The sequence below is a fragment of the Calidris pugnax genome, unplaced genomic scaffold (assembly GCF_001431845.1).
Source record: "Calidris pugnax isolate Ruff unplaced genomic scaffold, ASM143184v1 scaffold4, whole genome shotgun sequence".
In the NCBI taxonomy this organism is placed as follows: Eukaryota; Metazoa; Chordata; class Aves; order Charadriiformes; family Scolopacidae; genus Calidris; species Calidris pugnax.
Window position 1 is genome coordinate 6,577,914 of NW_015090781.1, and position 24,801 is coordinate 6,602,714.

The 24,801-nt window shown below is 50.3% G+C and overlaps 2 protein-coding genes across 2 annotated transcripts in view; both read left to right on the forward strand.

Moving 5' to 3' along the window:
• Positions 1-151: 151 nt before the first annotated feature.
• Positions 152-10,124, forward strand: DUSP5 (dual specificity phosphatase 5). The gene is made up of 4 exons (XM_014957271.1): positions 152-645; positions 4,832-4,974; positions 6,483-6,702; positions 8,469-10,124. The coding sequence occupies exons 1-4, from the start codon at positions 252-254 to the stop codon at positions 8,867-8,869; spliced, it is 1,158 nt and encodes a 385-aa protein (XP_014812757.1). The 5' UTR covers positions 152-251; the 3' UTR covers positions 8,870-10,124.
• Positions 10,125-23,944: 13,820 nt separating this feature from the next.
• Positions 23,945-24,801, forward strand: part of SMC3 (structural maintenance of chromosomes 3) — a 24,254-nt gene continuing 23,397 nt past the window's right edge. Inside the window, exon 1 of the mRNA XM_014959668.1 lies at positions 23,945-24,127. Coding sequence (XP_014815154.1) covers positions 24,113-24,127 — 15 coding nt within the window. The 5' untranslated portion in view covers positions 23,945-24,112. The remainder of the gene's footprint in view (positions 24,128-24,801) is intronic.

Consider the following 24,801-nt stretch of genomic DNA (forward strand, 5'->3'; position numbering starts at 1 on the left):
GGCGTGGGGGGGCCGGCGCGGGGCGGGGCATGCCCATATATGGCAGGCAGGCGCGTCACTCCCCTTATATGGGCAGTGTCGTCAGGGCCCGGCCTCCCATTCATATATAAATGGCCGGTGGCGGCGGCCGGGATTCCCGTCCCTCCTTCCCCTCCTGCCGTACCCCCGGGGACTCTGAGCCGCCCCGTTTCTTTCTCTCTCTCTCTCTTTCTCTCCGGTTACCGGGAGGGTGGGTGAGTGGGGGAGCAGCCATGAAAGTCACGTCCCTCGACTGCCGCCAGCTGAGGAAGCTGCTGCGGAAGGAGCCCTCCCGCTGCCTGGTGCTGGACTGCCGGCCATACCTGTCCTACTCGGCCTCCTGCCTCCGGGGCTCCCTCAACGTCAACCTCAACTCGGTGGTGATGCGGAGAGCCCGCGGCGGGGCCGTTCCCCTCCACTTCGTGGTACCCGACGCCGCCGCCCGAGCCCGGTTGCTGCTGGGCGGGGGGGGGGCGGCGGGGAGCGCCCGTCTGGCCGCCGTGGTGGTGTTGGACCAAGGCACCGGGCACTGGCAGAAGCTGAAGAAGGACAGCACGGCTCAGATCGTCCTCAACGCCTTGCTCTCCAGCCTCCCGGAGGCCGGGGCCAGGGTCTGCTTCTTGAAAGGTGAGAGGGGCGGGGGAGAAAAAGGGGGGGAAAGGCTGGGGAGAGCAGGGGTCGACCCTCAAAGTGTGTGTGTCCCCCCCCGTGCGGTGCTCCCGTCCTCTCTCTTCCGCAAATTAACCTGATTATTGGTGGAGGGCAGGGAGGTAACGCCGGGATTTCGTTCCTTTTCCACCCACTAGAACTAAATCCCGGATAGACTCCGCGGGCTGAGCCCAAATGCCTTTCCGCTCACCCCCGCCGCGCCTTTTAAGAGGCTGATGATGGAAAGCGGAGAATATTAGGGGAAGAGGGGCAAAAGTCGCAGATTATAACAGAGAGAGGGGGGAAATAAAATCAGCCCCGAGGCCAGCGCTGTCTCTGTCCTCCCGCCCATACGGGGCAGCCCGTGTTGGGCGCCCGAAACTCGGGGCTCGGTGCCCGCTCCCCCGCCCGGGGCAGGGAGGTTTATCTCGCTATCGGGAATATCGAAGGTGTCAGGAGAAACCCCACAGCCGAAACTCCAGGGCTTGGCGAGGGACAGAATTACCTCCTTCCCCCACGTGTGTTATAGCCCTTATGATTGCGGTTCTTTGTTTTCCTTCCGCGTAACCCGGGGATAATAAAACGATAAAAAAAAAAAAAGCCGCCCGCCCTTTCTCTGCCCTCTCAGCCCTGTCTCCCCTCCGCTTCTCCCGGCAGCGCCTTTTGTCCTTTTGCCCTCTCTGTTTTCTCAGCCCCCTTCCCTCCCCCGTGTCTCCCCTCGGAGGGGGGCACTGCCTGGCCGGAGAAGTTCCTAAACAACCCCCCTTGCCATATCCTGAGGTCATAAATGGAGAAGATAAATCAAGCAATGTTTCTTGAGTAAACTCTGCCCCTGTGTCCTCACCGGCCGGGGTTAATTCACTTTTATTAAGCCTTTTATCACACTAGTTTTTGTCCTGATGTGCTCAGTTTGTGCATCTTGTAAACGAGCGGTGCCCAGAGGACATCCCTGCTGGGAGAGGCTCCTCCAGCCCTGTGTATTGCCCGGTACCAAGAGGCAGGGAAGCTCCCAGGGTGTTTTGCCATCACCCTGACTCTGTCCAGGCACCGCCAGCCTGCCCTGGGGTCTGACAATCACCCCAAAAACACCAGTTCTGCTCCTGTGGGGCAGGGATACTTGCAGTGTGCTGGGCCAGTCAAATCTTCAGGGACCTCATTAAACTAGAGATGAAGAAACATCTCCAGGGTCATGCCGGGAAGGCTGTGGCAAAGCAGGGGCTGAATTAGGCTCTGCTGACTCTCAGCCTGCTCGTTTGGCCACAAGCTCGTCCTTCCCTCCTCATGTACCAGCCCCGTGCTTTGAAGTGGTGACTGTGGCTGTGGGCAGTTTATCTGGGGTGGGGTTTTGGTATAGGCTCTGCTTCGTACCTTTTGTGTATTGCAAAGTGTCTTATCTTGAAATCCTCTCGATTTGAGGCTGAAAAGATTCCCCCCCTTAGTGGATGAGTAAGTTTCCTCCCTTTCTTTTCCTGTGGCTGTTCCCCTCTGCTTTGCTGGAAGTGCTCTGGGTGGCAGGATGGGGCCGGTGAAGTCCCCAGCTCCGTTTCAGATGCGGTGTGGCCCAAGGAGGCAGTGACTCAGTGGGCAGCACTGCTGATTCACTGGGGCCACGGACCCCCAGGAAGCTGTTGTGGTCTGGGGGAAGATCTCTGGGACAGCGGAGATAAAAATAATCCTGAAGCAACAGAAGAAATGATGTTTTTGGGGGGGTTGTAGCACGGACTTTGCAAATAATGGGCTGTAAAACCACCAGGAAAAAAACTCCTCGAGGTTCCCACTTATATTTTTAGGTGTGGGGGAGCTGGGAGGAGGTGTTGGCTACTCAAGGGCTAAGGTGTTCTTGCCTCAGAAGTTGCAGTGATAAGATATGAGCAGGTCACCAAGCATCCTGGGGGTCTGGCCCCAGGCTGGGAAGCCAGTGCAGAGCAATTGCACCCCAAGTTTCATGCCAGGTCCCGTTCCTTCCCTCGCTTTCTGGCTTCCCCAGGCTGAGCGTGGTACATCTTTTGTCTGTGTAGGTGCAGTTCCGTTCTGGGTGAGCTCAGCCCCAGCAGGGTGAGAAGGGGTGGCAGGGGAAGAGCTGAAAGAAAGATAAAATAACAGATCCTCCCTTGGTGCCGACAAGGATTCTATTATTTATTGATTAAAACCGAAGCGCAGCCCAGCTCTCTGCGATGAGCAATCTAGCATTTGCAGAAATGACCTCAGGGAAGCCAGGTTGAGTGGGGAGGGGGAAGAGAGGAGATTGCTGGAGGATGGGATGAGAAGATGACTCACTGTAAGAATGGCCTGCAAATATCCTGATCCCCGAGGCTTGTAATTAACCATTCACCAGCTGCATGTGTTAGCTGCCCCAGAGACATGAGACACGCATGTCTGTTCCAACACGCACACGCTGATTTGACTCGGGTGGATTTCTGCGTTCATTCAAGAGTAAAAACCACAACACGGGGCATGAATGGGAATAATAGCTATTTGTATAAACAGGACATATTTTTCCTATGTCATGGCAGTGGTTAGGAGGTAGAGGGGAGATAAGGTCAGCTATGCAAAACAGGGATTTAAAAGTCCGCTCCCTGAAGGGCAGTTGGGGAACAGGAGAGCAGAAGATCCTGGAGAGCTGCTTGTGTTTGTTGTTTTTTCTCATACTGCCAGTTGTTAAGGATATCATTTTATCAACCCAGTTGTTGTGGATATCGTTTTATCACACACACACACCCCCGTTATGGTCACCATGGTCACTTGGCTGCTTGACCCACTGCGAGCTCTGGGGCGAGCTGGCTGAAGGTGGCCGGGGAGTAGGAGGAAAGGTGCAGGTGCCAGTTGACTCCAAAGTCACCTTCCCGCCCTCCGTCATGGAAAACAGTCTTTCATCACGTCCAGTGGGCCGTGGATCGTGCCTGTCCGCTTGCAACATGAGGACCCCGTGGCGGGGCTGAGTGGGCAACGGCAGCGCGTCATGAATTTGAGCACACATCTGCTCAAACATTGCAAACAAATGAGACACCGGGGCTGGAAATGTCAGAGGTGGCCGTACCGGGCAGCCCTGGCAGCGGGGGCCCTGTGGTTCCTCACATCTTCCGCCGCTTCCTTTGTTTCGAAACCCTTCCTCGCGCCGGGGCGCCCACGCCAGCACCGCTTATCGGGGCGAAGCAGTCGCGGATGAATGAACCCCCATCGGAGGGTTTGCTTTCCCAGCCTTGTTTACTCGAGGGCCGTGCTGGGGAGGATTATTGAATCGAGCTGTTTGAGGGCTCTGGCTGCTCGTTTCCGCTCTGAGAAAGCGCAGGTGGCAGACAACGTGGCACACCGCTGACATTGCCAGGCTGCTCTTGCTTTACCTGACTTATTCACCTTCGTTCTGGAGATCCCTGTGCTTCTCCGTGAGATTTTTCCCAGTCTGGAAGCAGGCAGAGATTTAGCTGACGACAAACTTTGAGTAACAATGTAATAATAGGATTAATTCCTTTTCATTAGCAGCGCACTGAATGAAGCGAATGCAGCACTTAACCATGCAGAATAGCTCATGTGGGGCTATTCAGTTGTCAAATGCTGTCACAGGATTTCATTAAGTTTTATAGCTGTTATTTAATAGATTGCTTTCAGTGGGACTGTCTTCATTACCTCGCCGTCTTGTGCATTGTGGTGATTAACGACGCAGTCGCGAGCATCCCCCCCTCTTGCACTTATGTCCATTCAAAATTGCAAATAAAACATTTCTTATGTTGTCACAGCGTATACAGTAATAACAGATTTAGAGAGGATGACTGCTCAGTACAAAAATCTCCATCTCAGACCTGGAGGGAATAGCGCTCGTATATATAAAACCTGGGGGAGGGAGTTTAGTCCCAGTTGACCTGGAGTTAATGGTTGCTAGACTCAACAGAATTACATTTGCTAACAGTTTTAATCTGGGTCCACAGGCTTTCTGCGAGTTAATAATTGTCAGCAGGTAGGAAGCCTTTTAAAAAAAAACAAACAACACATTTCCCCAGGGAAGAGCCATCCCTCATTAACCCCCTAGTGCCCATTGCTGTGTGGCCCCGTCCCACTGCATTGCAAGTGCCTGAGCTTCATTTCTCCTCCACTTTAATTAAACCAGGTTTCGGAAGCACAAAAGTTCATGGGTTTTTTTTAAGTGTGGTTTTCTTTTTTTTTTCCCTAGGGGGATATGAAACCTTTAACTCGCAATATCCCGAGTGCTGCGTGGATGGAAAACTCCTTTCCCCGGAGAGGACCGAGGCGGAGAGAAACCTCACCAGCCACTGTGAGAAGCAGAGTGCCAACCACAAACCTGCTTACGACCAGGTGTGTGTCATGGCCATGGCAGGTCACATTCCTCTGAGTCTTCTCCTTCCTGCCAGTGGGCTCTGCTGGAGGCTGGCAGGGGGCCGGTGGCCCTCGTGCTGGCACGGGCTGGCAATAAGTTGTCCCAGCCCAGGTTGGCAGCCTGGGTGTCAAATAAAATGCCCTGTGCCTGCTGTTGGTCAGCATCGCCTCCTCCCGGCTTTGAAATTTGGCAGCAGGAGGGGAAAAAAAAAAAATCCTTATCTAGCCCCAAAACTGTCTTTGCCACCCATCTTTATCACACAGCCTGGCAGCACGAGCTGTGAGCGGCTCACATCTCCCCAGGGGACTTAAAACAGGCTGGGGACAGGCTGCCAGGAGTGGCATTTTTCCAGCAGATGAGGGAACACGCTTTGCCCGTGTCTCCTCTGAGAGCCCAGGAGGGACCTGAGGCTGGTGGATGGGGCCAGGGCTGATTCTGAGAAGAGGCAGCAGCTTTCGAGAGCCTTCCTCAGCTGGGGGGAGTGGGGTTTCCACAGGGGGGGAAGTCATCACGCCCCCACGCTCGCCCAGCCCGGGGAAGACGTGTGCTCCGAGATGTCACCCTGCGGTTGGCCCGCTTCCGCCGGGGCACACGTTTCCTGGCGCTGGGGGAGCCCCCAGGCCATGCCCCTCTGCTCCCCCAGGAGCCCCAGGTTCCGTCCCACCACCCCAGGTGGCTCCAGGGTGTCCCCAGTGTGGGGGATCTGCTGGGTGGGCAGCTTGGGTCAAAGGGGGGGGTGGTGTGAAAAGCCAGTGTCTCGCAGCTGGGGGCTGGCAGCAGCTCTTGTGCATCATGGAAAGTTACCTGCGTCCTCCGAAACTCTCATGTCAGGCAGTGGCTTTTTTTTTTTTTCTTTCTTCTTTTTGCGGTCTCGTCACCTCACCCAGCTTGTGCTGAGGAAGGAGGAACCGAGATGACATCTCGGGGCGGGTGACGCAGGTGGTGCTGTGCCCCAGGGAGGTGCAGGGGGATGGGGCTGCCCCTCCCGGGGGACTCCCCCACTTGCAGATGGGGAGCCTTGCTCTGATTTTTTGATTTTTTTTATTTTATATTTTTTTTTTGTTTTGCTTCAGCTTTGGAGGTGTGAGCTACAGCAGCCTCCTCCATCCTCCTCTTCCTCCCTGTTCGGGTGCAGCTCCCACCTCACCCGTGTTTCTGTAAAGCCTCAGTGGGAACAGCCCTCGCATATGAAACCTCTTCGTGTGCGTCCCAAAGGGCAACGCTTTAAAGAATGCAGGAAACGTCCTGCACGCGAGTGGGCTGGATCTGACTTTGTACCTCGCAGATGTGGACAAGAAAATGAAAACCTTTTTCCTGCGTGGGCTTTGCCATGGCAGTGATTCACTGCCCAGCAGCACCAGGGTCCAAAACCATCTGCGAGGGAGGGAGCAGGCACCCACGCAGGCTGCCTTGCCTTTCTCTCTCTGGCATTGAGGCTTAAATATCCTTGAAAAAGAGTTACATGTTCCTACTCCTTCTCTTCCAGGGTGGTCCAGTCGAAATCCTGCCTTTTCTCTACCTTGGTAGTGCCTATCACGCTTCCAAGTGTGAGTTTCTCGCCAACCTGCACATCACAGCCCTGCTCAACGTCTCCAGGAAAAGCTCAGAGTCCTTCAAAGACCAGTATTGCTACAAGTGGATCCCAGTGGAGGACAGTCACACGGCAGACATCAGCTCTCACTTCCAGGAAGCCATCGACTTCATCGGTAGGTCCAAATTAACACGTTTCCAGATCCTCCTCATATATTTTAAATTCATTTATCTGAAAATACTTATTGGTGGGAAGGACACATTATTTCTCCCCTTATCACAGCGCTGTTTCCATTTCTCCTTTTGATTATGTTGGTGTTTCACCCTTTAATCAAATACTCCAAGGAAAAAAAGTAAAAAATAAAAAATGAGGAGGCCTTTAGAAAACTTTAGGCCATCCCTTCCCAAATCTTCATGCCTTGGTTAGGCTGGGTGGGTGAGCAGCACACGGGCTGCACTAGGTAGCACAAAGGAGAGGCTCCTTCTTGAGAGGTACAGGGTGGCTTAGTTGGGTGGAGCAGCCTCAGCCTGGGTGGAGATGGTGTTGAAATCTGTGCTGTTGCTCTCCAGGAACATTTGAGAGAGAAACAGACCAAAACCACAGTTACGGACTTGCTGGACTCATTGCTCGGCTGAGTTTGGGTCCTTCAACAAACAGTGCAGGCAGAATTACAAAAACCTCATCTGAGGGAGCCCTCTGAGCCCTTCCCCTTCCTGGAAAGGGACTTCTCACACCTTTCAGGGAAATACTAATTTGTGGCACTCTTCTGTCCCATCCCCAACTCCTTCTGGCAGTTGTTGAGTCACTTGGAAACTTCCCAGATTTTGAGAATGACTTCAGTTTTCACTTTCTTTTAAAATTGGGCGTGTGGTGTAGATGCTGGGCATGACTCAAACCCAAGTCTTCCTTATTTTGTGCAGTAGTTAAATATAACTGGTCGTGGTGGCAGACAATCGAAGACAGGCAAATGATAACTTGCTCAGCCCTGCGTTGTTTCGGTGCCACGCACTGAGCACTACACTCAGCACAGTCCTCCATACATTGGAGCTTGAACATATTGCTCAAGGCAATAGAGAAGAGAACGTCTATTTTTGAACCGTATTTTTTGTGTGGAAAGGGCTTATTTTAAGAACATTCTCTTTAATCTAATAACAATCATTGTGTTGTGTGAGTAACCACAGCGGCTCCTGTTGTGTAAAATGGGTGCTTTGCATAAGCCTTTTATATCCTGACTTAAGTCCAAGCATCCTTTAACCAGGCTGTAATTAGCAACTGCCTACCAGTCCTTGTGTGCTTTGTGGTGAGGCCCCAGGGAGCAAGCTCAGCCTCTCCACCCAAGGGTACCCACCAAGAGCTCAGCTCCTGGTACCACCAGGAGCTAACCAGCCAAGCAGGGGGTTAGCTTTGGACTTTAAAAAGTTTTTCTAGCAAAGCTGATGAGAGGAAGGAAGTCCTGCAGTTCTCACCTTTGAAAGGCCTGATGTGGGAGGGCTGGCCAGGCTGGGCTTGGGTTGGCCCTTTGAGCCACAGGCAGAGAAAGAAACGTGGGTACAGCAAACACAAGCATTGCCCAGATACCTCATCTCTGTGTCTCACAATGGTCTGCAAAGTGAGTTTTTCCAAAAGAGAAATAGGCACATGGGAAGGAGACAGGGAAGGACTTTTCTTTAAAAAAAAAAAAAAGGCAGAAAGATCCAAATCAGGATCCACAGATCTTGAAACCAAGTGTTCATCTGCAGCTCAGGTCCACCTCAGGCTGGGTTTTGCCCCCTTTCTCTTTTAATCTCCATGTTAGTCTTAGTACCCAAGAGAAGAGCAAGCCTCTCTTCGCTGGTGGACTGGCTGTGTGCCACACTCCACCTCCAGCACTGGGCGCATGTCACAGTGTCCTCTCCATCCCCAATGACAACTGACATCTGCAATGACTTTTTTTTCCCCTAGATTATGTCAGACGAGCCGGGGGCAAGATCCTGGTGCACTGTGAAGCAGGGATTTCACGCTCTCCCACCATCTGCATGGCCTATCTCATGAAGACAAAGAAGCTCCGCTTGGAGGAAGCCTTTGATTACATCAAGCAGCGCCGGAGCCTGATCTCACCAAACTTTGGTTTCATGGGCCAGTTGCTGCAATACGAGTCGGAGATCTTGTCTTCCACTCCCAGCCCCCCCGTCGCCTCATGCAAAAGAGAAGCTGCGTCTTTCTTTGCAGAAGAACTGACGTTAGGCAAAAACTTTGAAGGCTCCTGTTTTGCCTTTCCTACCTCAGTGTTGAGTTCTGTGCCCATCCACTCTCCTGTCCACCAGCTGAAACTCAGCCCCATGACAGCATCTTCGTCCTGCTGAACATCCCAGGGAGACCGGAGCTGGCGTGGTCCTCCCACCTGGACTGTAACCCCAACAGGAACATTTCATGAACGTGCAATAGAGAAACCTCATCGACTTAGTCTGAGACGCGGCGGTTGGCGTGGGTCGTACTTCCCGAATGCTGTGACTGTAAGACGCAAGTGCTCTAAGTGTGGCAGGTTTTCTGAACTTTTATTGTCCTTTTTTAAAAAAAAAAAAAGAAAAAGAAAAAGTGCTTTTTTAGGTTTTTATCCACAGAGCGTGCACCCACTACTGTATTTTCAGATTCCTGGGGAGCAATGAGAAATCCATTTAGTATGTGCTCAGTCCCCATCTCCTTCCCTTCTTACTTTTGAAAAGACCCTTATTTAAAGTTTCAAGCAATAAACAGCAGCAGCGGGGAAGAAAGCAAAACGAAAAGCACCACCTTTGCAAGGGCAGGGGTGGTGGGAGTGAATATTTGTTCTGCTTTTTCCCTGACTTTCCCTCCTCCCCTCTCTTGTGTCATGTTTCAGGGAGCAAAGGGCTGGGGTGCTGGAGGGAGCTCCTTTCCCAGGGCACTGTTGCACAACCAGGTGAAAATCCCCTCTCCTGCCCCAGCCTCTGAAGTGTCAGGTATTGACCACAGAGTAACTGGATACCAAACCAGACCGTGGATCCATTCAGGTGTGGCATTTCCTGTACTTCTGCATTTGCCTTTGTACTGGATGTGCTTTTAACTAAAGCAGGGGGCTTAAGGCTATCAGGCTACCCTGCTGAGCTATTATCCTCCCATCTGTTATTTAAGAACAGCCCTAGAATACTTGAATGTCTCCACAATCCTCATCAGAGTTACTTCCCATCAGGTGACACTGTAACTGCTGGATTTTACACCAAAAAAAAAAACCAACCTACCCTGACAAGCTCTACTCCAAGCCACCTCTTCCTCCATCCCTCCCAAGTGTTCTCAACATGTGTTGTGTGTGGTCAAGTGGTCTTGTTCAGTGTTACGTGGCTTGCTTAGCGTGTGTGGTCACCTTCTAGCCAGGCTTCCTCTGTGAAAACTGGTCACATTGGCTTCTGTGTTTGCAGGGAGTTCAAAACTAGCAGCTCTCTTTGTCTGTTGACCTTTTTATTATTTTTTTTTTAATATGTAATATGTATGGGTAATGGCAATAATTTCCAGGAGATCTCGTGAATGTGAAAGAAAACCTGCAGTGGTTTTTATGGAGTGTAAAAAAATAATAAAGGAAAAAAAAAATGCCAGGAAAAGAAAGCTGTTTGTTGTATTTTGAGTGAGCTGCGAAAGTGCTTTGGCAGAAGCACCCACTACTGTATTTTCAGATTCCTGGGGAGCAATGAGAAATCCATTTAGTATGTGCTCAGTCCCCATCTCCTTCCCTTCTTACTTTTGAAAAGACCCTTATTTAAAGTTTCAAGCAATAAACAGCAGCAGCGGGGAAGAAAGCAAAACGAAAAGCACCACCTTTGCAAGGGCAGGGGTGGTGGGAGTGAATATTTGTTCTGCTTTTTCCCTGACTTTCCCTCCTCCCCTCTCTTGTGTCATGTTTCAGGGAGCAAAGGGCTGGGGTGCTGGAGGGAGCTCCTTTCCCAGGGCACTGTTGCACAACCAGGTGAAAATCCCCTCTCCTGCCCCAGCCTCTGAAGTGTCAGGTATTGACCACAGAGTAACTGGATACCAAACCAGACCGTGGATCCATTCAGGTGTGGCATTTCCTGTACTTCTGCATTTGCCTTTGTACTGGATGTGCTTTTAACTAAAGCAGGGGGCTTAAGGCTATCAGGCTACCCTGCTGAGCTATTATCCTCCCATCTGTTATTTAAGAACAGCCCTAGAATACTTGAATGTCTCCACAATCCTCATCAGAGTTACTTCCCATCAGGTGACACTGTAACTGCTGGATTTTACACCAAAAAAAAAAACCAACCTACCCTGACAAGCTCTACTCCAAGCCACCTCTTCCTCCATCCCTCCCAAGTGTTCTCAACATGTGTTGTGTGTGGTCAAGTGGTCTTGTTCAGTGTTACGTGGCTTGCTTAGCGTGTGTGGTCACCTTCTAGCCAGGCTTCCTCTGTGAAAACTGGTCACATTGGCTTCTGTGTTTGCAGGGAGTTCAAAACTAGCAGCTCTCTTTGTCTGTTGACCTTTTTATTATTTTTTTTTTAATATGTAATATGTATGGGTAATGGCAATAATTTCCAGGAGATCTCGTGAATGTGAAAGAAAACCTGCAGTGGTTTTTATGGAGTGTAAAAAAATAATAAAGGAAAAAAAAAATGCCAGGAAAAGAAAGCTGTTTGTTGTATTTTGAGTGAGCTGCGAAAGTGCTTTGGCAGAACTCGGAGGTGGGAGAGGTCACCTAAGAAACTCCATGGCCCAAAAGTGGTGTAAGGAGGTAGAAAAGGAAGGTAAGAATCAATGGATTCTTTGCCGAAAGCCTCCAAGGTGCATCTCTCCGGAGGGGAGAAGGTGAGGGGGAGGATTGTTTTAAACAGAATGACATGAGTCATGGTGGCGTCACTTCCCAGCAGCCGGGCAGGCGCTTCTGTTTTGATTCATGCGTGTTTTATATAAGGTTTGTCGTCTTGCTGAAGATGAAAATCTGAAGTAGGCAAGGCCCCCACTTCCTTCCTGAGCACATGCCACAGGATGCCACACGCTTTGGTCCTTAGCGTGACACTTGTGGGTGGGTGGCCCATGGGTGCCACAGGCCACCCACAAATGTCATGCCAGGGACCAGGGCATGTGGGTAATGCTCATCTTCTCACTTCTTTTTAATGAAAAAGAAGTTATTTTGAAGCGTCAGCATCTCTGAGGCATTTCATACCCCTTTTTAGCTGGAAGTTCTTAGGCTCTTTCTGGCTCATCACTGCACCACATTTATAATCTGAATTTCCAAGCTATTGAGTTGAAAAACTTATGGTAGATGTCTGGGTTACAAAGCACCTCTGCCCTGTGGGGTTCATCTGTTTGTAACTGTTTACCCCCAGGGAAGCAAATCTCACAGGTGAGAAGCTGTCATTGGTGATAAGCCTTGGATTTCTTCCTTGTGTCAGGGGGATATGGCAGCAGCCCTCTCTAGGCACTGGGAAACCTGAAGATGGGAACCAGCAGCCAGGGCGGTGAGCCAGGTAGGTCTAATAAGAGCAAATAAATTAATTTGCTAAGAAATCTGATCGGTTTGGAAAGTGTGCTCTAGAAACCCATGGCCAGTTGCAGTGAAAATGCTTCTCAGCATTGTCCCCACAACCCCTCCAGGGTGGAAAGGCTGGAAGGCTTAGTGAGAGGGGCCACGTGGAGACCTACAGCCTTGAGAGAAACAGATCAGCCAATAGCTCTTATTAAAACAGCATAAAACCCCTTCTGGGGGAACGACCAGCTCTGTTCCTCGAGGATGAAGAAGTTGAACCCCTCTGCAGAGCTGGTGATGTTTGCCATGGGAACCTGCAGAGCAGGAGGCAGCAGGCTGAAGGGGTTAATGGAGGGACCGCTGGCCTTGTCAGATTTGACCACAGCAGCTGGAAAAGATCACAGCCCGGGCGGAGGAGCCGGGTATTTAGCAGAGAGGGAAGGCAGCTGCTCTGGTTCTGGAGAGAGGCTCAGACCCTGGGCTGAGCACGGCGTGTTGGTGGATGGTGTTGGCAGAGGGAGATGCTGGGCTGGGATTCAGCAAGGATGGAGGGCCAGAGCCCTGCGGGAGCCTGAAGAGGGGCTGCTGTCGTGCCTGGGCACAGGAACCTGAGGTTTGCGCTCCTGCCCATGGCACGGTTCCTTTCTGCTTGGCTGGTCCCATCCCACGTCTCCTCCCTGCAGGCCCCAGCGATCCAGGGCTGGGTGGGATGTAAGTGCTGCCTCCCAGAGGGACGTGCTTCCAGCCCTCCCGTGCTTGTACTGCTGTTTGTGTTGCTGTTTCAGAGCTAATGCAAGATCTCAGCCTCCAGCTCAGCTCTTTCCTCGTCCTCTTTGGCAGATCCCACCTCTCTGAGGGGACATCACAGACGGCGAGGCTCTGGGGTGAGAGTACACACTCTCCTCCCTGACCTGAGGCCACTGGCACCAGCGTGTGAAGGTGAGTGTGAGAAACCAGGGTGGCACCTACCTGTGAGACGGCATGTGTGAGTTTGAACCCACGTGGGCAGGGCAGGACCCCTGGTTCTCTGCTTCCAGACACAAGCACACAACAGCCACCTCCATCCTTAGGGAAAAGAAAAGCTCTGACTGTTTTGTCATTTGTGTGCTGAGCAAATTCACTAGATTGGGTAGGATGGAAGATCTAAGGGGCTCTTATAGCCCAGATGGGTTTGAGTTTGGGTAGTTCACTCCTAGAGATGGAAGTTCTGATCAGGCAGGTGTGTGAGGAATGTCAGAGCTGAAGGATGGGGTCTGACAGTGACGGGGGCTGAACCGGCTGGTTCAATGTGCCCGTCTCCATCTGCCAGCTAAGCCTGGCACAGGAATAGGGATCTCAACCCCAAAGTTCTCATGGAAAGTAGAGACCTATGCATCTCTAACAGCACGAGGAAGGCTACAGCAGGATTCTTTGAGCCACCGGAAAATGCAAGTGCAGGAAAGAAGCCAGGAATGCTGTACCCTTAGGGGAAGCTTTGATTAGAGCTTATCCCTTATGATACCTGAATCCAAAGGAGATGAGAGGAAATGTCACAGAAAAGGGGATTTTTGTAAGTTCTGCTGCACATGGAAGTACTAGGCTGCCCTAGGACGTGAGCACCTCTCTCCATTGACACTCCTGGTGTGTACTTTTATGTCCTGGAGTCCTTGGTGTCATTTGGGAGCTGTCTCAGATCCCAATGTGGGACTGAAGAGGGCCTGTGCCGTGTAGCTTTTGGTCCCCTGCTTTTAGGCTTGCAAAGAGCAGTCCTGTTGCAAGCGTGAGTGCTGTTGCTCAGCCCCTGTCTCTGCTTTGCACAGGCTGCCTTTCTTCTCCGCCTCCAAGAAAAACAAACTCCTCAAAAAAACTGCCACAGAAAGTACACGTCTTTCCGTGGTTGCAAACGAGATTGGGGTGGGAGTGGATGGGTGGGTTTTGTCATTAAGTGTCCCTACGTGTTCTTTTAGTCCATACATTTGTTGGTGTGATTCGCAGCCTATGCTGGTTACAAAGGGTTCTCTTGCTTCTCAGGTTAAAGGACTTTCTAAATGGCAGAAATTACACCCTGACCAGTAAAACCCAGAAAAAATTCCCCTGCTCCACGCAGACCTATACTGAGGTGCCCATCCCTAAGCAGCGCAAGGTAGGTAGGTCTTCTTAGCTTCTTGCCTTCTGGTGGCGAGCTGCTTTTCTCAGGAGACAAAGCCTGAATGAACAAGGTATTCTGCAGACGTTGTTATTTGTCTGCTAAAAACAACACTTGCCTTGCTGGGAAGTCAAAGATCCGAATGTGCCTGTAACATGGCAAAAATAAGTGAGGCTCCAGGCATGGTGAATTTGACCCTCCATCTCCACTTTTCACGGCTTCATGCTAATTGGAGAGGAGACACACTGCCAGCTCACTCTCTGGGGAGAAAAAGGCAGGAACCAATTTGCAGAGCCACATAAATATGGAAGTAGGATTTTTTTTGGCGTGGGAGGTGTTACCAGTACCACACATTATGGTTCCTTGGCTTTATCACATCGTAGGCTTTTACCGAGACATGAGTAAGTTCTCTAAATAAGGAATATGAAAATAGCTTGTGAAATAGGTTGAGTCATCAGAGAAAAATCAAAAGAAGTTCTGACACCAGGTCCTCAGTTGTAAAGTCCTACTTTGTTTTACCACTGCACTATAAACTATGGGGTCATTTCAATCTGTTTATTTTGGCTTCAAAATTCAAAGTACTCTGACATTGAAGTAAGGCTTGGGAAATGGGTTCATTTTTCTACTAGTGTTGCATCCCTGTGCATCCCGCCTACGAACACTTGCAGGGAATGTAAAGGTTACCAAGAGAAATGGCTTCTGTGGTTATAGCTGAAATGCTCAGCACTTCTTCCAGCTTTGTCTAGTTATTAAAGAGGATTTATGGCCCCGAGATATCCCTTTCAAGTAGTAGCCTATCCTATGGCTGTTATTTGTAGCTCCTGGGAACCCCACCAGGATTTGTTGTGCTAAGAACTCTACAAACCCCAGCCAACCCAGAAAGCCAGTGGCTCAAGACCAGGAGTGACCATGATAGACAGAAAGGCAGAAAGAAGCAAGAAGCCCCAAAGGGACAGCAGTACCCTAGGACTCATATTTCCATTTTTTGCCTATCCCAGATTAGGACCCATGCTGGGAAGACCACAGGTGGAAAGCATCTCTAGGAGACAGGGATGCACGGGATCCATGGGATGCATTGGACATGAGTAGAGGTGGGAAACACTCTGATCTGATCTGATCTGAGGTGTCTGATCTGCTGGGGTTGTTAGACCATCAGAAATGACAGGTAAACTGAAAAAGGCCTCAAACCCCTTTGGCATAACAATTTTTCCAGACTTTACTGAGCTACTCGTGTTAGTAAAGTTACTCACAGAAGGAAGTGTTCATCGGACAAGGCTTAAGTCTCTCAAGTGAGGCAATAATGTAGTTTTTCATGGACTCTCTTTTTTGTGTGTGCATTAATAGTGGTTTATTTCTGTCACACAGATACTCCATTTCTGAGATTCCTTTGTAAAGCGGATGGCATTTGATAGTGAGTCATCCCTTGTTACTAAATTGCCCATACATTGGAAGCTGCCTCCAGGCCCTGATCCAAAGCCTATTGCCTTCAGCGGGGAGGGTGCTCCTGAACAAATGGGCTTTGGATCAGGCCCTGGGTGAATCTTTACGTTCAGTTTTTATTTTAAGGAACGGATTGTTCCAATTGGAACTAAACTTGATGCTGCATCGCAATGGAATATGAGGTCTACAGGACTGAAACTGGAACAATGGGTATATCCTCTCTGCTCTAATGCCTCCAACCATGTTAAGTCAAGTTAACTGGAAAATCGATTGACACGAATTCCAGCATGACCATTAACTGCCACCCGGCTGGGCCCCGAGAGGCTGGCCAACACGAAGCAGGTTTCTAACGGGGATGGAGCAGAACTGCGCGTGTTCATCTCCTAGAGATGCTTTCAACCCACGGTCTCCCTAGCAATGCCCACGTTGCCCCGAGTAATTACTGTGGCTAAACGAGAGCCCACGGGGTCAGGCAGTCTGGGATCGATTGTGGGCTCTGCCCTTGGCTTTCTGGGAGAACTGATGCAGCTGCTCCGTGTGCTCCTGCTGGCACAGCCACGTTTCTCAAAAGCATAAAGGAAATGAGTGAGACCTGGACTGACCGAGCCGACCAGATCGACCCCTTGAGTATATAGAAAAGAATTGTAGCAGCAAAACTGTGTTTTCCACAGCACAGCTCATTTCTCCTGCAGAGGATGTTTCTGCTCTGTTGGTACAAAGCAGAGCTTTGCTGATGTGGCTTTGCTCACACAAGAGGCATTTTGCTGCTAGAGTGGACCTGAATTTCTCTCTAAATGTTTCTCGCAGACTTACATGTATGTCTCTGCATCCTGCCTTGTATCAAGGATAACGACATCGATCTCATTCTGAGAAAGGCATAAAGCTTTTTTGTGTGTTTGCAATGCACATTAATTAGAGCCGTGGACAAAGGCTATCCCAAGCACAAAATCTCGTTACCGTGATGTATTTATCGTACTGTGCTTGTGAGGCCATATGTTCCATATTACAAGGGAGAGGTTGTTCTTTTTTTTTTTTTTCTTTTTTTTTCTTTTCCCCCCAGGATATAACATTTTGCTTGGTTAAAAACAAACCAAATCAGGCAGCGCTTTCAGACAGCCACCGTGGCGTAGAGCAGCCGCTCTGCCAGGGAGCAGGAGATGGGAGCCCTGGGTGGGTGGCAAGAAATCTGCGTGCTACCGAGAGCTAAAGCATTGACATGGTTCAGTTTACTAAATCCAGCTGTGAAGAGCAGCTGGTTTTCTGGCAGTCAGTGTGACATACGCAGGCGGATATGCTTGAGAGAATTGATCAGGGGCCAGCAGTGGGGCGAAGGGAGAAGAGGGAGAGTGTGTTGTTCCCCGTGCTGCTAAGTGCTAAAGTGGCTCCTGGCAGTTCTGATTACCAAACCCAGCTGCGAGGAGATTTTTCTGGACTTGAATGTGACCATCTGATGGGGATACACCTCAGCCGTGCGCATGGGGAGGAGGAAGGGGGAAGCACAAGGCTTCTGCATAACGGGCTACTGCTCTGCTCGATGCTCTGGCTTGTAGGATCCTGGAGAGAGGTCATCGGGACAAGTGGAGAATGTCTGCAGACAGCAGGAGAGGCTGCCAAGAGGATTCAGACAGTGTTCCCATCTTGTTTTCTGTTCCCATTTTCCTTCTCTGCAGCCCCCCTCCAGGAGGGAGCCGAGGACGCCAGGGGAGAAAACGGGAACAGCGGGCCAGGGCAAGGGGAGATCGTGTAGAATAAACAGTAAGATGCTTTGCTGGAGGGCTGGAAAAGATAAAAAAGATGCTCATTATCTGGACCCAACTTTGGAAAGCTTCACCGGTGAAGCCTGCCAGCTTGGGTGTGATAGAAGGATGTCCTGCTGCCCCTGGGCTCAGCCTGGGAAGAGCCTGAGAAATGCTGAGCGGGAGGGAGGTCCAAGATAATCCCTGGGGTGGTGGTTTTAGTTTCCATGATAAAGCTGGAAGTTATCTTTTCTCTCCTTTGATCTTCAAAGGACAGGAGGAAATTTCACACATAGGAGAGGCCACCCGGTGTCAGGTGAAGCTGCTGCAGCTTGTGAAAGTTGGTCAGATGCCATAAGGCCAGCGACTCACCTGCCTTCGTGTGAAAATGCCTTGCAGAAAGGACTCTGCCTTTTCCTGGGGCTGCTTTTCGTGCCTCGGTTAAAAAATCACATTTGTTTGTGGATCCGGAGGCTGCAGATGGATGGCTCAAAGAGGGACTAAAATGCAGGCAATGCAATTCTAATATGATTTGACAGTTTGTATGGGTATTACTTTGTTGGATGGATGTGGTCAGCCAAAATCATCACTTTTGTCCTAATCTAATTACAATTTTACCACAGTCGCCTCCTTCCAGGTTGCTAATGAGGAGCAGAGGCAGAAGGAAGGGAATTTTTTTGGTATTTCAGGATGCTCTGTGGAAGTTAGGATGTCCAGTTTGGCATCTTTGCCAATGCAATTTTGTTTGTACTGACCCCAAAACTGAAAAAGCTGCCCCAAAAGGAGGGGGCACGGGTGGTGGACCCACGCGAGCGAGCTCTCTCTGCCCCCTTCTCCCCAGCCTGTCTCACCACACATGCTGAGCACAGACCTTCAGCCACTTTTCCACATCCACCCGCCAGTTCCTCCAGGGAGTCTTAGTCTGCATCCTGGCACTGCTGGGAACGGGTTGCAAAATATCCCTTTGGTCAATGATATCATCATCCAACCAGCAACACCTCCAGGGCTGGGACAGGCACCGCCGCTTCCCCCCGCTCCCTCACCCACTCTTTCACAACAGCAAATAATCAGTCCTTCTGCGGACGCAGCTTCAGAGCAAGCAGCTCGTCCTGCAGATGGGATGCATATATTTCTGTCTGCGTGGCTCTCTTACTGCCAAGACTGCGTTCGCTGCTCGCTTGAACACGAGCAGATTCTTTGGAAGTAAAATTGGCTGTTGGTAATTCACCTCCTGATCTCCCAGGCTTGGGCTGCTGTCTGAGCTGGCCATCTTTCAGCTGGTGTCTGGGATCAGCCAGGTCTTCAGGCATCACCCTGGCTTATGAATTATTTTGATGAGAACCGGTTGATCCTGTCCTCCCAGAGCTGTCCCCGAGCCCTGCTGGTGGATGGGCAGGTGCCTTCCTTGCCCTGGGAACGTCATGCAGCCCCCCCAAAAACACCGCTCCCCTGCCCTCGATGCTGGTGAGCTGGTGCTGACCCAGGGCAACCCCCACTGAAGCCAAGGGGTGCTGTGGGCTACCACCCTTGCTGCTGGGGCAACCACTGGATGCAATGGCTCTGCGGGGTCCAGCATCCTTGATTCACTTGTCCTTCACACCTGACCCACCTGAAAACAGGTCTGGGGGTGCATCTGGGGGTGCATTCCAGCACAGCTGACTCCACAAACAGCCCATGGCGGGGCTCTTCCCTTCTCTGGGGATTAAAAAAAAAAAAAAGCGGAGTAATAGTTTCTTTCACAAAATTTCCAAAGAAATTGCATCAGAGCAAAGGAAAACAGAGATGGTTTCCATCTCTTTGGCAGGATACGGCCCCTCTCGCCCCACGGAGGGAGGCAGCCTGCCCCACGCCGCCTGCCGGCAGCGCTCCCGGCACACCATCCACACGTGTAACTCATTTCTCGTGTGTGTGTGATGGCTGGCTTTACAAAATTAGAGAACCAAGTGAAATTAATTCAACCACAACCACCTTTTATTCACAGAGAGGCTCGGCTGAAAGATGATGAGCAGAACAACTGCTTTCCCTTAATAAACTTGTGGCAAGTTCATTCATCATAAAATACATCTTTTTTTTAAAAGGGACCTTTTCCTATTGTTCGCTTTACACCGCTGTTTTACCCTGCCACTCTCTTCCTGACAAGAATGTTAGCTTTCTTAAAATGTTGTTGGATTAATGGGTTTGTGGATGAATGCTTAACAGTCAATAATAATTATTTACTTTTACATATTCAAAGGATCATAAAGATGACGCAAACCTTTTTTTGTTGTTTTTAAAAAAGAAACTGCCTGACAGTTTTGAGTTGTTTAAAGTGAATAGAAACAGAGTCGTAAAAGAAAATGAAAAAAAAAAAAAGACTCGGGTGCTTTTTATGGTTGGCGGAGCACCCACCATGAGGAAAATAACAGGAGAGGTTGGGAGGTCCCCTGGGACCCGGCAGGGTGGCTGCCCTTCCAGCTCCCAGCAGCTTACAAAATGCACGGCAGCCGCCTTGTGGAGAAGAGCTAATGATCTGGATGGGTCAGCACCAGAGACCAAAAAGAGTGAGAAAAGGGTTTGCAGGTGGTAGGAACAGGTGCCCAACTTGCAACACAGATATCCTTAACGCCAGGCAGCCGGTTTCTGGACCTGTAATTACACCCACCCTTTGTCAAGCAGAGCTTCTTAAGAGTTTTAGGGCTTCCTCTTCTGAGTTTTTTTGACAGGCAGGTGCTCACTGGCAAAGATCAAGACATTTCTGCAGGTTTTGGTGAGGGGTCAGACTCGTGCATTGCCAGGCATGGGGGCAACTACGGAGCTTGAGAGCAAAAGAGCTTGGTAACTTTGCTCAAGAGAAAAGAAATTCTTGGAAAGGAGACCTACACGTGGCTGGCTTGTCTGTATTTCAGAATAAGTGCTTTTTGTTCCTTGAAAGCCTGGTTGAGTGCACCGAGACTGATGTGTGTGCCCAGGGCTGTGGAGAAAGGGCTGGTTTCTCTCACTTCACCTGCTAGAATCTCCCTGAATTCTAAGGTGAGAGAAAGATGCCCCATGGCCTCGCTGCCACAGAATCTGGGCTTGAGCTGGGTAGTTTAGGAGGAGAGGTGTTCTCAGCTGGCCCACAGTTACCTTGCTTGACCTCAGGCAAGATACTTTCTCACTGCCTTTGTTTCACAATCTGAACTTAGAATATCAGACTATTTGGTCATGGGTTGAGTGCCATTAAACACCTCTTTCTTCTCACCAAAGCCCAGGTCCCCGGTTTGCTCCCGGGATTCTGCTGTGACACCAACTTAAAGAAATGTCCCCAGCAGGGCTCTGCCTGCCCTGCCACCTACTACCCTGCTTCAAGTGATGAAGCACAAGTGATTGATGTTGATGAGCCTGCTGATTCCTTCAGTCATCTAGAAATGGCAGTAAATACCTTGGTGAGTACAGCCATTCAGTAGTGAAAGGAGTCTGTACGCATGTTGGTAATAGAAGAGGTTAATAATACACTTAAAGCACTTTTTTCTCCCCACAATGTGTTTAGCTTGTTTTTTCTAAGAGAAATTTTACTGAGAAAAAAAAAGCACTACAGACTTGAAGTCCCATCTGTATATTCCCATTAAGCTTGATGAAAGAAATGCCTGACGTATTTTTATGCCAATGAAGCTTAGATGAATTAAAGCAGCGTTCCCACTTTCTCTTTTCTAACCCTACGGTTTAATTCTCACGTATTTATAGAAAAACACTGCTTATAAAGCAGGGTCATAGAAAAAAAAGCTCTGCGGCACCTGCTGAAGCGAGGTGAACTCCACGCACAGCAAGCACTGATTATATGTTTGCAGGTTCTGAATAAAGAGTGCTGTTTTACTCGCTGCCAGCTCTCTGCACTCCTACAGCCACGGCAGCTTGACAGAATAAAAATGACACGCATCGCCCTGGGCTGGGTGCATATTTTCAACATGGACTACAAACCCAAAAGAATAACAAAACAAAACAAAAAACCACCAAAAAACCTACCCCACCCCAACCCTCCACTCCCTCCAACACAAATCTCTAAAAGTTATGTGACAAAACCTGTACGCAGGGGCCTACCGATGTGTTTGAAACGCTCTTTGAACCAGACAATCACTTGCCACTTAATCCTGAATGAATACAGTTGCTATTTTTACAAACACGTCACACCGGTGGGAGTGTTTGTTGATGAAATATCAGTGAGATATGATTTTATTCCTATGAATAAATATAACCTGGTGTCTGTGCACATCTGTACACACACGTAAGTCATCTCCAAACTGCAGGAGTATGCAAAGTCTTCAAGGGGGAATGAACACCTGGGGATAAAAAGGATCTCAGGTCCTTATTTGTTCATAAATCAGAGGGTGATGCACTTCTTGGTACACCACAACGACAGCAAGCTGCCTGGGGCACCAGACGTGGACCAGCAGGTTGTAGGATCTCGGCTCTTAGAGCTTTGACTCAAGGCAGAGTTTTCAAGAGGACTTGGTGCATCTCGGCACAACAATGTCAGTGCAGTCAAGAGAAAAGGCCAAATCTTTCCTCAGGTCACGGTCACCCTGGTGACTCTGAACCCCCCTCTTTAGGGGAGGAAGATTCAATCCTTGCTCTGGGAGCCTATAATTACGTGAAAATAAGTTTTTGAGCTACAAAAACATGATTCAAAGCATCCTGTGCCCCTAAAAGCAGAGGACAAAGAGGAATGAACTTTAAAACCTGCCAATTTAAAAATATTGGAACAGGGATGAGTTACACAGAGTGGTCCTTCTACCTTTGGTCTTTAGTGGGAGGAGAAGGCTGTTAGTAAGGAGATATCCCAGCTGCATGTTGCCATAAAACCTTGCCTGCTGTGTTTCAGCGGAGGTCAGACTACGCTGTTGGCTGTGTGGTGCCGATGGAGTCTCAAATGCATAAGACATATTGCTGTTTTCTGCTGCCTGAGTGCTTCATGGGGTGATTTTGAAAATTACAAATTTATCTACAATGTGTAAATCTTGTGCGGTTTACTTACATGCAAATATTAACACAAAACATGGATGTAACTGGTATATTTAAACAGGTATAGGTTTGGTTCAGAGTATTGTGAGCAAAAGTGGGGGATTCGACTTCCCTTTCTTTCCTAAAATCTCTTCTGCCCCCTGCCAGTGAGTCCCTTGGATTGGCCAACCCAAAGTACTGGCATCTATAATTCACTTCACCCTGGAAAAAGTGAAAAGTAAATTTCATTACACAGACCAACTCCAGAAAGATGTTGTGAAACTCATTTAAGGATTTAAAATTCCCCAAAAGTGACTTTGAAAATGCAAATGGAGGACATATTTTTTTTCCCAAAGTGCTGTTAAACTTTAAAGGTGCAGGCAAAATCCATTACAATAGCCTCCTGATGGGTCTTTAGTAAAACCCTTTCATTACCTGGCCGTTAAGAATGGTTGGGACTGGGGAGATTTTCCCCCTTAAGCAAGAAAGTAATTAATCCACCTATAGTTCTAGAAAAGGCAGGAACTAGACTGTTCTGTTTAAATCTAATTTTTATTAGTGTTAAGAGGATCGCTAAAAGAATTCTATTGCATGTATATAAATACTGTCTACAGCTGCATTTTTGAAGGAGCACTGTCAAATTGAAATCGCGTTGTCTCTCAGAAGTTGTGTTCCTACTGTTGTCACAACAACACCTGAAATTACTGTAACTGAAAGCGATTTGAAGAAAATTAATGTTTCTCTTCCTTGGTTTTGCTTATTTTGCGTGATTGACAGCCCCTCTGGCGAGCTGAGCAGTGGCTCGCTGGGGGATAAAGCAGCACGTACAGACTCAGGCCAATCTTCCTGTTTTCTTGGGAATTTTCAGACCATTCCTGTGCCTCACTGCACCTGAGCTTTGCCCAGGCTTTGGGTGGCAGCCTCAGGGCTGGGCCCAGGCCCGCCATGGCGTCTGAGCCCCGTGGCCACCCCTGTCCGACGCCACTTCGTGTCACCTGGCTGGAGGGACCGGAATGGGCAGACTGGAAATAAAAAGCAAAAAAAGGGTGAAAATACGCTGAAAAATTGGAGAATGGATTGAAATCCAGGGCTCACAGCCCTGCACCCCCAGCCCTGTGCTGGGACTGGGGCAGGCTGGCCTGCAGGGATGGCGCACTGGGGACGAGGGGACCCTAACGCTCCTAATTCCGCTTTTTTTATTTTCAGTCCATTTTTTTTTCCAGATCCTCGAATAAAAGACAAGATTTAAGATAAAGGTTTTATTTCACTTTCTGGGTGAGCATTTTTTCCCTGTGGCCAAACCACCGCCATGGCCCCCGGCCCGACAGCGCCCCCTGCAGCCGCGCCGCGCCCTCTCCTTCCCTCCCCGCCGCTCGCCTCACACTTGCCTTTGGCGCCCAATCCGCCCCTCAGGGGGAGAAACCACTTTTCCCAACTCTCTGGGGGGAACCGTACAGCGAGGTGGGGGATGTCCCCCCCTTCTCCGCCACGGAACACCTTCAAAAAGGCCACTGAGGCAGTTTAGAAGCTGAAAGAAATGGGAAACCCTGCTCTCCTTTGTGGTGTCCCTTCTTCGGCGGAGTGGGGGCGCGTTCCCTGCCTCGCACCGCCCCCTCCGCCGGGTGCTGAATGGTTAGCGCTGGGTCGGGCTGGGGGAGGCTCTGCCGCCATTTTGTTTGCGTGAGGGGTGAGCGGGGCGCTGTGCTGAGAGCTCTGGGGAGGCTGAAGGGGCGGGAGGAGGCGGCGGCGGAGAAGCGCGGTCGCACCGGGCAGTCGTGCTGGAAAAAGGCGGTGAGGGCGGGCTGAGCGACGGCAGGAGGCACCGGGGCGGCCGCCTCCCCCATCCTTCGCAGACATGTACATCAAGCAGGTAAGCCGGCGCGGGGTCTAAGCCGTCCGCCTTGTGCGGTGCGGCCTGGGCCTGGCTGGATCGGTTTGGCTCGGCCTGCTCTCTCCCGGCGCTAGCGGAGTTTTCAACCTCCGGGAGAGCGGCAGAGCCAGGTCCCGGGCCCGCAGCGAGAGGCCCGCTGGCTGGGGGCGGGTCTGAAGGCCTTTGCTTGTTTCAGCGCCGTCCCGGGGGGAGAGAGCGGCCCTTGCTGAGTGGGGAGCGCCCCCGGCCCAGCCACGGAGCGAGTCCGCCGCGGAGTGTGGCGCGTGCTTTTCTGCCCGCGGTTCCCGCGGCCGGTTTCATTCATTGCAGGTGCGGGGCCGGGGGGAGGCCCTCTTGGACGCGGGACTTGTTGGCGAGCTCTGTGGGCACCCTTTGGATGGGGCAGCCTCGGTGGCCCGCCCCTTTAGGCGACGGGTCGACTCAAGGCCGGGAGGCTCGTACCCACACGGGGTCCCTGCGGAAACAAGGGGCTCTTCTCAGCTGTTAGGCGGCATCTTTCATCTGTTAAAGTTGTGGGTTCTCTTCTTTTTTACTTTTTTTTTTTTTTTTTTTTTTTGAGTATTCTGAAATGACAGGAACATTCTATGTGCAACATAAGAATTTTTCTTTTGGGAGTATTTGACCAGATATATACGGGAACATAGGTTAATTTA